This window comes from Thunnus maccoyii, chromosome 11, assembly GCF_910596095.1.
Source record: "Thunnus maccoyii chromosome 11, fThuMac1.1, whole genome shotgun sequence".
NCBI lineage: Eukaryota > Metazoa > Chordata > Actinopteri > Scombriformes > Scombridae > Thunnus > Thunnus maccoyii.
In genome coordinates, this window is record NC_056543.1 from 6,677,754 (window position 1) to 6,694,889 (window position 17,136).

General features: G+C 44.1%; 2 protein-coding genes across 2 annotated transcripts; one reads left to right on the forward strand and one right to left on the reverse strand.

Annotated features, from left to right (window-relative positions):
- Positions 1-639: 639 nt before the first annotated feature.
- LOC121907332 (minichromosome maintenance complex component 3 associated protein) lies at positions 640-13,874 on the reverse strand. Its single transcript, XM_042426835.1, has 28 exons — positions 11,991-13,874; positions 11,306-11,547; positions 10,926-11,010; positions 10,606-10,759; positions 10,192-10,385; positions 9,925-10,064; positions 9,603-9,800; positions 9,117-9,385; positions 8,804-8,966; positions 8,254-8,411; positions 7,874-8,097; positions 7,342-7,601; positions 6,907-7,007; positions 6,645-6,776; positions 6,172-6,285; positions 5,908-6,060; positions 5,610-5,807; positions 5,441-5,509; positions 5,224-5,358; positions 4,595-4,757; positions 4,221-4,476; positions 4,015-4,112; positions 3,058-3,448; positions 2,620-2,910; positions 2,376-2,505; positions 1,503-1,688; positions 1,137-1,287; positions 640-879 (listed from the first exon to the last, which is right to left on the reverse strand). The coding sequence occupies exons 1-28, from the start codon at positions 13,555-13,557 to the stop codon at positions 712-714; spliced, it is 6,390 nt and encodes a 2,129-aa protein (XP_042282769.1). The 5' UTR covers positions 13,558-13,874; the 3' UTR covers positions 640-711.
- A 95-nt stretch (positions 13,875-13,969) lies between these two features.
- On the forward strand, positions 13,970-16,955 carry ybey (ybeY metalloendoribonuclease). The gene is made up of 4 exons (XM_042426841.1): positions 13,970-14,546; positions 15,004-15,135; positions 15,365-15,433; positions 16,216-16,955. Exons 1-4 carry the CDS (start codon positions 14,337-14,339, stop codon positions 16,309-16,311), a joined length of 507 nt encoding a protein of 168 aa, XP_042282775.1. The 5' UTR covers positions 13,970-14,336; the 3' UTR covers positions 16,312-16,955.
- Positions 16,956-17,136: the final 181 nt, after the last annotated feature.

The window sequence follows — 17,136 nt, forward strand, 5'->3', positions numbered from 1 at the left end:
AGCAGAGACTCGGTTGTCCAATCACAAACCGACTAGGCGGAGAAATGGGCGGGCCTGCCGGGAGGTCCTCCAATCAGAGCGCTCCTAGCATCAATACTACACATGTGCTCACCCATAGATTATTATGATGAAATGACAGCCTGTTAAGCTATTGAATGACAGCTGGACTAGATTTATTTAAAAAATAACACTTTTATTCAATATTTGGCTATTTGACAATGTCATTAACAGTACAAAGATTAGGTCAAACATAACTGAAGGTAGATTGTGACTGGTTTTACAAATAGAATCCAAGTAATTCAACAGGTGTTTAAAGACAGACACAAAAAGAAGTTTATCTTGGGATATTATGAGTTAGACGTTGTATTTTTACTTGCACACATTTTTAAGTTATACATGCTAAATCAATGGTACAAAATTTTCGTCCTCCTGTACAAACCCAGACTTTAATAAAAACAAAGAAAAACACACACACACACACACACACACACACACACACACACACTGTTGCATTAAGTGAATCTGACTTCAACAGTCGAAGATGAAAAACTGACAACAAAGAAAGCTCAATATGTCACAGACGCCATAATTTCAGCAATTGAATCAAAGTAGTCTCTAGCTGTAGGGTTTGTTTGTTCGTAGTTTTCAAACATTTGTGTAGCTTCAGAGTCATTTATAAAAAAAAAAAAAAAAAAAGACATCAACAGTTCATCAGTCATCAACAATGCTCAGCAGACCACTCAGCTTCAGTCTGCAGGCTAATTCTTCCTCTTGGCTTGCCAAAATCTGTTGCTCGAGTTCCTTCAGTCGCCACGCCATTGATACAGGAACGGTCTTAGGCCAGTCTGCTTTCTCCGACAACTCATCAGGCTCTGCTTCCTGGAAAATAAAGACAATGCAAATGCAATGATTTAGCAGAAATCACTTCTTTTTTTTTCTTCTTTAGGATGAGGTTTATTGCAACTGTTAATGCCTCATCTTTAATGCAGAATATGCTAATTAGCTTCAAGTGTAAAGCTCGGTACGTTTAGCCAAATCTGCCACCTTCTGTATTTCTATTACATAGATTGACTGTTTGGATAAGAACATAACACGTCCCTGGATCGCTGAGAGAGGGGAGCGGAGATGTCATATACCTCTGTGGGAGCGCTATCTCCAGTCTTGGCTGTGGGCGTGTGCGTTAGGATTGTGGGCATGGACAACAGGGTGGAGGATGGAATGAAAAGCGGAGTGGACAAGTGGTCAAAGGCAGCACCATCCAGCCAACGTTGAAGCTGCTCCATGCTCCTGCAGAGAGGTACAGTGGTGTGTTAGTGACGGGATACACATTCTGTATTATTTTTGGCAAATTAAAACTGCAGTATAAATGTGCTAAAAACTTTTTTCTTTGTGTGGTTTAATCTTATGCTTATTTCAAGATTGTTGATGAGCAAAATGTCTCATTCTATAAAAGTTTAACTTACATACGATGCAAATATCTAACAGCAGTGCTGTAAATGTACCTTTTGCTTTCAGCCTTCTCCTCCTCTAAGCTCTGGAGGACTTTGTGAGCCAGCAGCTCCTCTGCTGTGGGAGTGTGTGAGATGTCCAGCAGGGTTGTCGGGGCTTGAAAAGGCTCCACCAGACTGTCGAACAACCTCTTTCTGAGGGACAGACTGGTAGGTGTGGCACAAGCAGCTGCACTTGCCCTGAGGAGGACAGAGGGAGGGCAGGGATGGAGGCAGGGAGAGATATCGGGGAAAAGGGAGAGAGCAAAGGAAGACAAGATGATGTTAGTTGGTTCTACTACAACCGCTTTTGGTGATTTCTCTCCGAGACAATGACAAAACGGCAACGTTGCTCTCAAATTTGCGAGATACAACTTATAAACAAGCCTAATTCCTCCTTATTACCTCAAATGTTTAGAGACTCAAGGGCAAAAGACATGTGGACATCTACAGCACACATCGGATGCATACAGACTGGTTTTTAGCCTTTTATACAATCTACTCTGTGTTTGTGAAATAACTGCCTAACCAGCAGTGACCCTGGACATTAATGTGAGGTTAGTGACCACAGAAAGTGGAATTTGGAGCAGTAAGTGCTGCAAAACTACATTTTGGAGAGCTGTTGCCATCTCAAAACCACAGATCAACACTTTAGTAGCAAAGTTCTTTTTTTATTACAGATTACCTTTGTTTGCTACTTCATGATATGTGGTATTACAGATGTAATTTATCTGACAACTACTACATCTTAACAAAATGACAAATGCTGCAGCAGTTTAAGAAAGAAGCACAACGTTGATTCAAGGCGACAAGTTGCAATCAGCAGTTTTAAAGGTTAAAGTCTAGATGACCAGTGACACTTTTAACAGGCATGTTGGACTTTCTTACTCTTTGTTCTCTTCCTGCTTCTCTCTGTGGGTTTGTCTGACGGCCTCGGTCCATTCTTCAGGAGGCTGGAAGCCCTTCAACGACTCTGTGGGGAAGTAAACCAGGATCTCCCCGTCCTCCGTCACAGCATCTTAAAAAAGGATAAACAATCATTTCCATCATATTATCATGAAAGCCATAAATGATCAGATACAGGTGGAAAATAGAGATTATACAGTAAAATAATTCCCAAGTGTGCCCTCACCTTCACAGACAGGTGGTCCAGGGACCTGCCAGTCTTTCAGCTTGTGGTCTATGCATATCACCAGCACGTCATCCCAAGGGATCTGACTGAAAGCCGGACACACGCTCTCGTCTCCGTCACCAAGGTTGCCCATGGTTACCTTGGATCCAGGGGTTCTGGTACGGTGACCCTTCAGTCTGACTCTTTCTAGTAGGTTTTCCAGGCGTGACATTATGAGGGGCTGACTGTTGGGTGAGACCGGGATCTGAGCAGCGTAACGAAAGATGGAGGAGCAAAGCTGAGACCACGAGTCTAGAGAGAGAAAAGGAAAGAGAGGAGGGAAAGTGAAGATTATTTTTCTCTTGCTTACATCTTTGTGTCTGTTTTTTACTAGTTTCAGTGATAAAAAGCCTTCCTGCGCACAAAAATACCCCCCCTAAAACTATCTCAGTCACTGACCCGTGTTAGATAGTTGATTCCACTGTGGCAGCTGCAGGCTGAGGATGGCTTCACGTAGCCAGGCCAGGTGCGGGGCAGAGTTCCAACCCAGATGAGGGACAAAGTCACGAGTGTCAGGCAGGCAGAACTCGCCTGGTGGCCATGAGAGTCTGGAGAGATCCTGGGACGACACTCTGTCAGCAATGTGAGCCAGGACAGCATTGTACAGCTGGATGACAGGTGCGGGGTCCTGGGGAGGAAGACACGCTGCAGCCCTGTCCTGGCGGTGGGCGTAAATCCTTTGACTGAACTCATGACTCAGGCTGGCCTCCACCAGCTGCACCAGGGTCTGACAGGAGAGCGGGAAGGGTGGTGGTGCACGGGCCAGCAGCCAACGCATAGCATGACTTAGCTGGAGACAAACAACACGACAGGAGGAGGAGGATAAGTTGAATTAAGTGAACAGGCCATAGACTTACATAAAACATCAAACAACAATTTTACAGATTTGGCTCCCTACAATTAAATCCTATGAAGTGTGAGCAGAGTGTGTTTTTTCTTTCCTCTACCATTAATCATCTTGGGAACCCACAGATTGAGCTCTTGGAGGGGTTTCCAGGTTCAGAACCACTGATCTATATCATACTGGATATGACACTGTGGTCCTGTGTAGCTCAATGGAGGGAACATGGTACAACAAGAATAAACAGTCTACAGACATGCTAGTGTGTTAGGATGCAAACATTTGCTTATTAGCACTAAACACAAAGGGCAGCTGAAGTGAAGGAGAATGTCATTAGTTTTGCAGGTATTTGGTCATAAACCTAATTAATATTTTGACCTGATGGTGGCGCATAACTAAAGTTTATCCTGAGGGTCACATGTAACAAAAATGTCAACCTCATGGTGGCAGTAGAGGACAGGTCAGAGGATTTCCATTGCTTCAGTGGTGTACGTTTCTGTGCATGTGTGTATTACCTGTTTGGATCCCTGCAGGTCACTGGTGGTCTCTGGTATGAAGAGGAACGTGTATTCTGATATCAAGCCTTCTTTAACCAGTTTATCCAGCATCAGGTCTGAGGGAGAAGAGACCACACAACGAGTCAAAACATTGCTTGCTGGGTCGTCAAGCTGCTTTGATTTTTGAGTAAATCATCTAGAAACTCATTGATATCATCGTTTACCTTCTTCGAGTTTCTGTGTGTCGCCGTCAGGCCCCGGTACCAGGATGACCAGAGGCAGCGGGCTGTGCCACGTGTTGGCTTGTTGTAGCTGTTTGAGCTGAAGCAGTGCTGAAAGCAGAGGGACATCCTGTTCGTCGTGTCCCGACTCGACGGTGCGAAGCGCTGGGAGCAACATGATCAGGGCTCCTGTCCCCTGGAGCTCACAGCACTCCTCCATTTTAGACAGGCTGTCTTCAGTGAGCGGGCCTCTGGACGCCTGGGAGACACCGACAAGGAAGACAAATACATGGATGGATACAAATATTATCATCAATACCGACGTGGTTTTCCATCTCTGCTCAACACACGTGACCACAGCTGTAGTGTGATCTCACCTTGATGCTGACGTGGACTTTGTGAGTGCGCTGTCCGTTCTCCTGCAGTGAGTTGATGACACAGAGGGTCTGCAGTGTGCCGTCTGGCTGCTCTTCCCTGACCTCTGACCCCTTACCACCACCACCACCACCAAGCTTCACCTCCAGCCAGTCTGACAGGATCCTGAAAGCACAACAGACAGGAGAGGAGACGCTGAATGAAAGGTTCAGTGAACAATGTGTGCTGGGTGTCTTCATAAAGAACAGATTCAATTTAATTGTTATGGTAGAATATTAGCTTTTTGTAACGCATTTATCTGACAAGTTCATGTAGGAATGATGTAGCGACGCTCGCTCTAAATCCAGGAAATATCTCCTAAACTTTGACCTTTGACTTTGACTATTTCTGATCTATGAAGGTATGCATTCTTACCAAAGGAGAGAATTCCTCAAAGCTGCATTAATTAGTATTTTTTACATGAAAGGGGTTTGCTCTCATTCACAAACATACAGATGATATCTCTGCAGCTCTATGAAGCTTTTTAGCCTGTTTTAGCTAACTCTTTTCATTTTATGAGCCATTTACATCTCACTACTCTCACCAACAGACCTGAACCTACTGTTTGTCATACTGAAGTGCAGCTGTTTACCTGTCTGCCAGACTGGCTACGCTCTCATCGTCGCTGGGTAAGAGGAGAACAGATTTCCAGAAGATTCTGTCAGTTGGATTGCAGATGTTTTCTGTCACCAGTGCTGGCAGGTCGAGTGGCGCCCACACCGACTCACTGAGAGCAACATGACAAAAAAAAGATCAAAATGCTGCTTTGTGAGATGAACCGCCGACATACTGATCAACTGGTCACTTACTCGAGCAGCTGCTGATAGTAGTAGTGGACTCTCATCTGGTGGATCGCTTCTTGTCTCATTTTCAACAACCTTAACAAGATACAAAACGTGTTACTGATACTAGGTCCTGGTTTTTCACATTTGATGGACCTGTGCAGTCCAAAGTCATGGACATAGAGAACAAAAGTACCTGGTGCTGGACAGAGCCAACGTTCCTGCGTTTCCCAGGTTGACCAGACCGCGGGCCAGGTCTGCCATGGAGGGCCGTGCGGGGGCGCTGGGAGCCAGAGCCTTCAGTTTGAAGCGAGGGTCCACGCAGCAGGGAGCTGCAGGGAAACCTCTCATCTGTCTCTTCAGCTGCCGACGCACCGCTACCACATCACGCCACCTGGTTGTAGAGATGAGAGAGGAGAAAACAAAGGAGCAGGCGGTTAGAGACTTAGATGCTCTGAATATTTCACTGGCTTTCTGTATTCTCCACGTCTTACCTCTTGATATACTTGTGGATACGCTGCAGCTCCACATCAAGGATTTCTTCAACCAACAGAGCGATGTCTGCATTCAAAGTCTCCTCAACTAGACTGGTGCAGACCTGCTCTGTGCATTTCGCCACACGTTGTGTTTTCTCATTCACTGCTTGCCTGAAAAAAAAAAAAAAAAAAAAAAGGTCAGAGATGTTGTGAGAGCAGCCTGTAAGAAAACATTAACATCAGACCAGATATTGTGAATTTGGTTGCGTTTTCAGTCCTTACTGGATCTCAGAGGAGGCGGTCTCCTTGATGGTCTCGTCTAATACTTCGTAGATGAGCTCCGTGCAGAGAGAGAAGCTGAACTGGACCAGGAAGGCCTCGTGCTCCTGCTTCCTCCTGGCACAGACCGAACGGAAAAGGAGATGTGCGCTTTTAATATGCAAGATCATGTTGTTTGTGATGACGCATCATATTTATCAATCATGAAGAAAACTGGAGAGAAATTCACTGCTTTGTTGCAGTTTTTGCATCTTAGATTTTTGTTTTATTTTACTTTATTATAAGTGACTGTTTTAAAACAACATGACATGATGCTAGATGAGAAGGTTTGATATGAGTGAATGTCAGTCTGAGTAAACAGTTTACAAGTACATGTATGTCTGCATGAATAAAACTTATATACTTAAAATATACATTAAAAAAATGGAGCTAATGTAAGGTTATTCTGCTCGAATCAACAAGCTGAGTAGACCGACCTGGCTTCTTCAAGCTTGCGTTTCTCTTCAGCGACACGTTCTTGTTCCAGCTTGATCTCAGATGACGACACCTCTTGTAGCATCTGTCCCAACACGTCACTCACTAGTGACTCCACCTGCACGCTGCTCTCCCTGCAGAACGACAGAACCGCAAGGAAATAAAATATAACAAAATCCTGTCCTGACAGCGTCGAAATATTAAAACGCACCACGTGATTTTACACAGAGATGGAAGGACGTATAAAAGACCGTCTGAACTCACGCAAGAGCCGTTGTGGCGTAGCTGGCACCAGCGTCGGCCACCTCCCTCACTGTCGCTTCAACCACCTCTTCAATAACACAGTCTAGTTCGGCCATTATGTCCTGCAGGGACAACAAAATTACTGTCACACAGATAATGAAAACAAAGACAGTTAATATAGTTCATTAGTCAATCAACAGAAAATGAGTTGGCAGCTACCTATTTTTACAAATGTTTGATGATTCCAGCTGCTCAAATGTAAGACTGCTGCTTTTTCTTGACTTACATCATAATTAATTGGAAATCTTTAGATTTTGGGCTCTTGTTCACTGTTTTTCTGATGTTTTATAGACCAAACAATTAATCAATCACTTGACATTTGGTGGCTTTAAATGTCAAGGAAAGAAATAAATTCAGTGAGGATGAAACGATTCTAAGTGAGACGGTCTTCCTCACCTCGTCGCTGTACACCGGCTGAGGTTTGGGTGGGGGTGACGGTGGTTTGACAGGTTGAGGTTGGGATATAGGCTGGAACAGCTGCTGGGCGTCTGCTGGATGTGCCGCGCTGTGAAGCGAATCACTGGGCTCTCCGGTCTCATCTGTAACAGCTGCAGGCAGCCGAAACTCGAGGGGAATGTCTGGAGACCTGGCCCGCATGACCGGCGTCTGCAACTCAACGCTGGCTGGTGCTTTAACCTCCGCCTTGGCAGCAATGGCTGAGACGGAAAAATTGAGATTTTATTATTGAGATTAATTCTCTGGATTTGTATAGATGTGGTAAAATTGCATATTTAATTCTTAGAATGAAATTTAAGCATATTACTATGAAAGTAAAGTGTTTGATTCCACATAAAAATTAAGCAAGAGGTCAGATAAGACCTGGAAATAACAAAAATCATTTAAATATGTCATTGTGTGTAGCCTTAGCAGATTCATGTCCTGTAAAGGTCCATGTCCAGGATCAGGATCAGTGAAATGGTGCAAATACCTCTAAATGTGCTGGTAGAGGACTCAGCCAGGGGGCCTTCACCGCGGAACTTGTTCTGGGAGTCGAAGCTGCAGACTGGGGTGTGCTGGGGAGGGTTGGGGAGGGAGCCTCCGTTCACCACCTCTCCAATCAACACCATTTTTTTCGTGAGGATGACCTCCGACTTCTTCTGGGACACAGGCAGCTCCGGCTCCTGAAAGGCTATCCGACTGAGCTCCACCATACTGTCAACAAAATGTTGTGAAATTTAAGTCATGTGTAACCCATAATATTCCTGGATCAAGTGGATTAAGTTTCATTTGATCAACAGTGAGCCAAAGATTGTAAACACTGCTTTTCTCAAAACTCTCTATTAATTAAGATCACTATTAGACATGTACCCGTCGTTGACGTTGAGGCCGTACTGCTGGATGAAGTCGGTTGCTTCTGCGATGCTGCGGAACATCAACATCCGAACTACGTCATCGACTGGAAACGCAGTTGAGCGCGGACCCACCGTGTGAGCCACGTTCAGGGTCTTCAAGGCCTTCGCTCTGACCTGCAGGCACACGCAGACACATTTAGATCACAATATATAACACAATATAGTATTAGACTGCAAACTGTTGTGTATTATAATATACATAGACCAGAATAAAAATCAATGAACACAAAACAAAGTTAAATACCTCAAAACTGGAAAAACTTATAGATTTAAAATAGGAAATCAATAAGGGACGATGTTTTTTCCCTTAATTCACCAAAACAATGTACTTGGTGAAAAGAATTAGTATATATTATGACTATACAAGCATGTATTTTGTCATTTGTAATATTTCCAATAGCAGAGTTCAGGAACATATTCAAATTAGGCAAAATGCTTGAGTCAAGTTTGATGTTTTCTGGTTCGGTCGTGGTTTTATTCATTAATGAAGGACTACGGTTTCTGACCTGATTGAAGTATCTGTGCAGGAGGCAGCTGGCGAGGTACGAGGCTCCTTTCACTAGCTTGAAAAAGCGCACAAAGTTGTTGCTGTTGACTGCAGCGAACGCATGCACAGCAAACTTCACCTCGGGGGAATTGCGCACTTCGTCACGGAACTGTTGGACCTCACTGTGTGGACAACAAGTTTAAGGTACGGATTTAGGTACAAAATGCAGACAAACATGCAAGTGTGCAAACTTCAGGACAAAAAAAAGATGCTTTTGTATATATTTCAAGTTTCTAATCAATTGTACATTGTGTGTGATTTCGTGGACTGACCGTAGGATGTCACCGTCGTTGAGTTTCACCAGCACGCTGTACTGGCGGAACTCTGCCTCGCGGGCGCAGTAGACCTGACGTGTCGCCAGGTCCTCGTACATTTCTTTCAGACTCTGCAGGCACTTTGTCATGTTCTCGTTGTTGATCTTGGCGTCGAAAGAGGAGATGTGCTCCTCGCAGAGGTGGTGGGCGCAGTGCACGTGGAAGCGCGTGCACTTCTCGATCAGCGACACGGTGTGCGGGCAGCACAGGCGCTGCTGGGTGATGTCCTGCGGGGGTCGTAGAGGGATAGCTGGGATTTGAAAATCAGTCCTCGACATGCGTGTCATAATTTATAAAGTCCCAACATTATTACAGACTGAGCACAACATTTAAAAGACACCGTTTATATACGTCTTTTCTTTGCCTGGTGATCGTCACATTGACACAAGAATTCAGCTTAATTACATATTTGAGGAGAACAGCTCATCTGCAGCAGGCCTGTACCTTGCGGATGCCGCGGGTCCTGTTCCAGACAAAGTCATACCAGTCCCGGTAGTTGTCGTGACCCTGGTCCATGATCTGAGTCACCAGGTAGTCCATGGTCATGCTGAGTATGGGCAGGGGGCGTAACTCGTGGGGCAGCGGCTCCTCCTGGTCGGCTGACGAGCGGCTGTACTCTTTGATGGCTGCTGTGTGATCCACCTAGTCGTAGACATGTGTCTTAACTGTGAGCTTGAAGATACATTATCAGCCATTTTTATCCATTAAGCTACATGTGTTAATATATTCAATTAAAAGTTTGAGTACAAATTATTACAAACTTTACCATCTCGGTGTCTGGGACGACCTCGAATATGCTGAGCTGGTTCCGTGTTTCCCTCATGTACCTCTCCTTCTCTGGACACATGTCAGGACACGTTCCCACAAACACCTTAGACAGGTCCAGGTCTGTCCGCTTGGGTCGACCTGTGTGGGCACCATGGAGACGGTTAGAATGTCTCTGATGTTTTTTAGGTTAAGTAAAATGCACATACGGGTGCAACCAGAAGTGAATCACTTGTTAACGATACATTGGTGTAAGCGGTGGCTTCACCTTGACGCAGAATCTTGTCTCTCTGCTCCAGGAGGCGGTACTTCTCCTCGGCGGTCTCAGCCAGCTGGCCGATGAGGGGGAGGAGGGAGGAAGGGACCGGGCGCTCTGAGTTCTGGGTCTCTGTGCTGCTCTCTTTCTGGGGTTCGGAGTCAAACTGGAGAGACTTAACCATGGATGACTTCTTCACCGGAGAGCTGACAGAGACATGAGAAAGAAAGAAAACAGACAAATCTCATGTTGTGTTGACATGAAGTAACACATGGATAACAATTAAGAGACAGAAAATAATATTTAATAATCTTTCCTCAGTAGTAAACAACAAAAGCTGAGACAATAACAACCAACACTATAACTGTATTGAACTGTAACCTCTTGTAATAAGTGCAAACGCTTTCATACAGGTGCAGCTGTTACCTGCGGCTGAAGGTCACTGCGCTGCTGACAGCGGGAGCTCTGAACGGAGGCCTTCTGAGCGGTGAGGAAGCAGCTTTAGACTCTACGTCCTCCTGACTTTCTCCCTCTGCCTCCTCCTTTTCTGCTGCAGGTCTGTTCCCTTTGTCTCCTGGACCTGATGCACCAAAAAACACCACCACAGAATCAAGTTAGGAAGGAACTTTATGTTGAAAAGTAAAAGGAAATATGAACAGTGCTATTAATCAATCAAACTGTGCCTGTTGAGTAGTGACATTTATTTCTAGAATGATTAAGTTTTCATAAAAATATGTTGTATTTACTTTGCTTCTTGCTTCTCTGCCACAAGATGAGAAGTTCATGTCTATGCATGATTTTGCCTTTCTTCTTTGCCTTTGCTGCTGATGCCTGTAAGAGAGAAAAATTGAATAGTTACAAAAAGCAGAATCATGTGTTTTCATGTCTAACAAAGAGTTAAGTTTAAACTGAGGTCTGTTGACAAGGTAAGAGATGCAAAAAACCCAAACCTGCAAAGAGTTTGTTGTTGTTTAACATATGAAAAGACCATCATCTCACCAGTCAACTAGTAGTAAAACCAACGCTCCAATCTGTCTAGAAGACAGTTCTTCTACTGTACAGCTGGCACTATGAGTAATAAATAAAATTTAGACCCTGAATTTGTTTAAGCAGGTATTTAACTCACGTGGTCATCAAAGTGCACTATGGCCAGGTTCTTGGCAGGCCGGCAGTAGACCTTGCGGACTTTTCCAAATCGACCGAAGTGCCTCTCGATTAAGTCCTTTTTGTTGAGGGTCGGAGGAATGTTCTTGCACTGGAGGGCGGTGCTGTCGGACATGCCGAGGCTCTCCGAGCTCTCCCGGCGTACGGCATGCTTCACGGGGGTTGTTGTGGTTTCCAGCTGCGGTTCTGGAGCTTTTGTTGAATCTAGAGAGGGATGGTTGGTAAGCGGCAGAAAACGAGATGATGGATGCTCTTCGAATGAATGCAAGATTTTGACTTAAATTTAAGTGGGATGAAAGCTTTGGCCTGGTTAAATATTGTGTTTTTCAAAGCAGAAGTAAAACGAATCCATGCATGTTTGCAACTACTGTAGCTTCATCACTTTAAAAGTTTAGAGTCCTTCCACACATCAAAAGATTTAGTCAATAAAACTTGCCAGCACCAAAAAAAAAAAATCACTGATAAACTGGTCAAAAATATATTTGACACTTTATTCAGACAAACAACGTCTATTAAACTTGACATTTATCATGCAGCAGTTGCTTTCAGAGTCCAAATAGGTTTCAGAAATTTAAATGTAATCATTTTAAACTAACTTTAAGGCAAAAGGCAGATAATAAACAGTGTGTATGATTTGTACATCTCACCTGACTCTTCAGCTTTTTCCAGCACATCCCTCGTCAGTGCTTGTGTCTCAGGTGTTGCGGCGGTCAGGTTTTCATCCTGAGCTTGGACGTCTTCCCTCTCCGTCTCCTCCAACACCGATGCGGGCTGCTGACTCTCCTTCGCAGCCTCTCGTCTCACCGGGTTAGTCACATCTCTTCGCAGTCCACTTAGCGCCCTGCCAAATAAGCCCGCTGGTGGGCCACGGGACCTCATTAGGGGCCTCTTTGGGGGGTGTCTTGGTGAATCTGTTTCTGCTGGAACATCCTCCTCTGTGGCAGGCTTCTCTGGACCAGAGCTGGGGACCACTGTGTCCTCTTTACGCTTGGTGCCTTTGCTAAATCGTGCAAATATATTTGTGTCCCCTAAGCTCTCGAGGCTGCTCCCTTTATCATCTGTACTCGTGTCTGTGTTAGCTTTGGCATCACCGAAAGCTGAGGGCTGAACAAAATTGGTTCCTGCGAAAATGGGCGCCGTCTGAGGCTGGATGGCTTTGGCTGAGAAGCTGAAAGACGATGGGGTGGTGGGCTGGGTGGTGGATGCTTTGGTATTGGAGCTGGAGGGGGCGGCTGGCTGGGAAAAAGTGAACTGCAGAGTGCTGGTGGGACCGCTGCTACTCCCAGTTGTTAGCAGGTTGTTTTGGGCAGAAATTGAGGGGGCTGCAGCAGGCTGTGAGAAGCTGAAGCCCAGCGGTCCAGACTTAGCCCCAGTCAAAAGGGGGAAGCCAGTGGTGGTGCTGCCGCTACTCATGGTGCTGGAGCTTGTCTGGGGTGCATTACTGCCAAAAGGTGAGCTGGACAATGAAGTGGTTTGAGGGTTAGTAGGCTCAGGGCTGGCACTGAAGATGGGTTTGAAAAGAGCCTCATTGGCTGGTTTGAAACTGAATTCGGATGTGCCGAAGCCTCGGCTCTGGGTCGGAGTTGCGCCGAACACACTGGTGGTGACACTGGTAGATGACGGCTGCCCAAACACAGACTGTCCAAAACCCAGTGGCTGAGGTTGCCCTAAGGTGGTGGTGGAGCTGGAAGACATCTGGGAGTTTCCAAATCCAGATGGTTGTTGTTGTTGTTGTTGTTGTTGGCCATACGGTGGTGGCGGTTTACCAAATCCTGGAGCTTGCTGGGTAAATCCTGCAGCCTGACCAAACGCTGAGGGCTGCCCAAAAGCAGGTGTCTGCCCAAAGACTGAACTCTGGCCGGGTCCACTGGTCTGTCCAAAAGCTGGTGCACTGCTACCACCAAAGCCAGAGCTGTTCATTCCAACCGACGGCTGCCCGAAAGCTGGAGCCTGGCTCACTGTAGGAAGCGAGGGGGGCTGCGTGGACGGCTGGCCGAAGGCAGAGCCCTGTCCGAAGATGGTGTTTCCATGGGGTGCGGGCTGATTCAAGACAGACGGCTGTCCAAACGCTGATGGTTGAAAAAAGCCCACATTTTGGGACTGATTGCTGGGAATTTGCTGCCCAAATGACTGGAACAGACCGGTCTTCATGGCGCTGTTTGGCGCTTGGAAAGCTCCACCTTGTGGACTTCCAAACGGATTGGGTGGATTCATGGCGGTGGGTATTTAGTATCCTTGGATGTTTAAGGAAATGTTTTTCATCCAGACATTCAACAACACTTCCGCCGTTTCTGCCGCGCTATCCCATTAAACGTCAACTGACCAGGATGAAGACAGGAGCGAATGAAAACGAAAGTCTCGGCCGCTAGCTGAGGCTAACACCACAAACATTGTAAAAGTTAGCTCCGGAAAGTTTGTTTCACTGACTTTAAGTTGTCACAGTGACACAACAACAATATCAATTCTCTTGAAATACCTCAAAACTATGACTTACAACTCCGGTGCGAGAATACCCCTAGCTTTGGTAGTTTGTGCTTGCTATGTTCCCATATCCTTTTGCTTAAAACACAATTTTCATATCCGGTTCCGGTCCCACGAAAGTTTTGTTCCCCACTCGACGCTAAAGTCGGTTCCGCTATCGTCAACGTTGCGACCATTCATAGCTCGAAGAGGCTTTTTTAACAGTAAAGCAACCACCCACCTTGAACGACATAGCATGTTTAGCTTCCTAAAAGGATAGTGTTCAATCTAAACTAATCCAGAGAAAGCCTTTATTGTCGGTTTCGTGGGAACTATATTTTGATACAACCGGAGCGTGTCACCTTGAATTCGGCCTGCCTGGAATGGCTAAACGCAAAGCTAGCCAACCGCTCTTTTAAGCTTTAACGTATTATAACTGTCCGTCGCCGGAAGTGGGACAGTTTTATCGTTCACCTGCATATCAAGATTTTTTTTTAAATTTATGTTTTCTCTTTTTACGTGGAGTTTTGAAAATGGGTGTAGTGGTGCGTAATCTCCAAAAGGTGGTGCCTCTCCGCCGCGCCAGACTGCGCAAAGATGTGGACACACTGAGACACATACTCGGCGTCCAGAAATTTGACTTAGGCATCATCTGCGTGGACAACCAGAGGATTCAACAGATTAATAACATCTATAGGAAGAAAAATGTACCTACGGATGTCCTCTCATTTCCATTCTACGAGGTAAAGTTTAAAAAAATACAATAAAGCCTTTAGTTCATCAGCCACCTGCTTCCATTGGCCTGCTATTGCTTTGAAATTAAATATTAAATACACACGACATTCAGTTCAAAAGACATGAAAACATTAAGTTAGGGACTATCTGTAAATTACTGTCTGACTGACATATTACATCAGTTATTTTTTTCAATACCAACAAGCTGATTTGCATGATATCATTTTAATTTTGTATTTTTTCACCCTGTTAATCTACATAAATTATTAATATTTACATAAATATTAAACAGGACAAGTTACAGTTTTTTTGAATACCTGATTAATAATATATTGCTACTTTATTTTAATAGGAATCTTATTTTTTTCAATAGCTTTCATGTCATATGAGCAAATTGTTCCATGTTATGTGACCCAGTGGTTGATCTGGTGGACTGGGGTCATCATATTTATGCTTTTTCTTCAGGACCTGAGACCTGGTAAGATGCCTTGTCCCCTTCATAGAGACGAGCTGAACCTTGGGGACATTTTCCTGGGGGTTGAGTTTGTGATGAAGCAGTGTAAAGAGGAATCTATAGATCTGCACGGAGCTCTGACTGTGAGTAGCTGCAGCACTGAACAATGTGTTTCATCGTATTCATGATAAAATGTTTGTCGCCTCTCAGAAAGTTGATGATGATGGTAACATTAAATAGCATATTTAACAATAATTCAGGTCTTTAAATGTGACTATCACCAGTAACCTGTCACTGCGTACCTGTGACTACACTAATGACACTAACACCTGGCCTCGCATTGATTAATTACACTTTTTCTTCATGTTTTAGGTCGTCACAGCACACGGTATCTGTCACCTGCTGGGTTACAGGCATGAGACAGAGGAGGAATGGGCTGAGGTATGTGAGGAGATACCATGAAAGAAACTAAATGTAGAAAACAAACAAAGAGTTCATCATCCAATGTTTGTTTTTTATGTTTCTTTGTCTTTTAACATCATGGGACCATGTTGGAAATTTTCACTTTAACATGTTGTCCCTTTGATTTTTGTTTTTGTGTCTGTAATTCTTAAATAAATCATATCATCATAGGGCTGCAACTAACGATTAGTTTCATTATCTATTAAATTGTCGATTATATTCACTTTACTGTCATAAAGGACTAGAGACACCAGAAAATACTCACATTCGAGAAGCTGGAATCAGAGAATTTGGAGAGTTTAGTCAAAAAAATTACCTCAAACGATTAAGTGACTATCTGAATAGTTGGCGAATAATTTAATAGTTGACATCTAATTGGTTAATCGACTGATTGTTGCAGCTCTAATTACAATCCCTCCAGTGAAAACTGTTCCCAGCAAAGTCTGTTTGTCATCCGCACTGATTGAGTAAGTTATGGGAAAGAGATGCTGCTGTTGAATCATTCAGATATAAATTTTCAATGCTGAGACCCAAAAACCAGGTTTCAGCTCACCATCATGACCACAAAGTATGACTAGAGTCTTGCAGGTGATTAAGAAAATATGTTTAGAAATTTGGGTTTGTAGTCAGGTTTCAGCTCAAGCATTGAAATTGCTGATGATTTAATGGTGTGAATATTTGCACCTTATGGATTTATAAAGCAACTAATTGAATTCTGAATGTGCCGTCACACATTTAATATGATGATCGTTTGCTTCCAGATGCTGCAGAGAGAAAGTTATATTCTGAGCGAGTACAACAGACTCACGGGTCGACATCTGGAGCCACTGATGAAGAGATGCGACCAGGATAGGTGACAGTGACTGTTTCCTGTTAACCTCACTGTTTGAAAAGTGAACACTGCACTATGGATATTGCTCGTACACTCTCTTGTAACCAGACGGACTACTGTTGTATTCACCGCCTTTCTCTGATCCTGAAACATACGGGGGACACCCGGCGGTAGACACACAACCCGCCGATGTGTGTCGGACACTCATCTGAAACACTGGAAGTGAAGGGTTGATGAGTTTTTTGTTTTTTTAAACATCAAATCAAAAAAAAGTCTGTGCACTTTCACTGTAATATTTTATTAAAATCTGCTTTAAGAAGAAGAAGTCAGTTGTATATGAAGGATAGAAAAAGCTGCTCTTTCTTACTTCACAAATACTTTGTACCCTCTTTACACTGCATCTGGGACAAGATGTTCAGGAAGGCGCCATGTTTCAGAACTGTAACTCCAAGGCGGACATATATATATTTATATATATATATATTTAAAAAAAAAAAAAAAGAATAACTTGTCTGATGTCATAACTGGGCATATGTTCATGGTGCAGCAGAGTATTGTTCTCACAGGAAGTCAGCTAATAATGCTGCACGCTTCCTAAAAACCCAACTACAACGGGCTGAGTCTGTGTGTTTTTTAAATGCTATATTAAACAAAAGTCGTCTGATTTTACGGGGAACTGAGGAAATAATTTGCTGTGATCTGAATACGTCCAGCAGACATCATGTTTGAATGTTAGTTATCTCATTTTACAGTGGTAACACAGAAGAACCGTACAAAACTTGAGAAAAAAAACCTCATTTGCTCCTTTTCTACAAGCGAGCAGGTCTGACAGGAACAATGTGAAGAGGGT

Excerpts from the sequence above, each read along its gene's own strand:
- ybey (XM_042426841.1), top strand. The coding sequence starts at position 14,337 with ATGGGTGTAGTGGTGCGTAATCTCCAAAAGGTGGTGCCTCTCCGCCGC. Across the intron at positions 14,547-15,003 it reads TCTCATTTCCATTCTACGAG|GACCTGAGACCTGGTAAGAT; the intron begins GTAAAGTTTAAA and ends CTTTTTCTTCAG. Across the intron at positions 15,136-15,364 it reads ATCTGCACGGAGCTCTGACT|GTCGTCACAGCACACGGTAT; the intron begins GTGAGTAGCTGC and ends TTCATGTTTTAG.
- LOC121907332 (XM_042426835.1), bottom strand. The coding sequence starts at position 13,557 with ATGAATCCACCCAATCCGTTTGGAAGTCCACAAGGTGGAGCTTTCCAA. Across the intron at positions 10,760-10,925 it reads GCAGAGAAGCAAGAAGCAAA|GTCCAGGAGACAAAGGGAAC; the intron begins GTAAATACAACA and ends TTGGTGCATCAG. Across the intron at positions 10,386-10,605 it reads GCAGTGACCTTCAGCCGCAG|CTCTCCGGTGAAGAAGTCAT; the intron begins GTAACAGCTGCA and ends TGTCTCTGTCAG.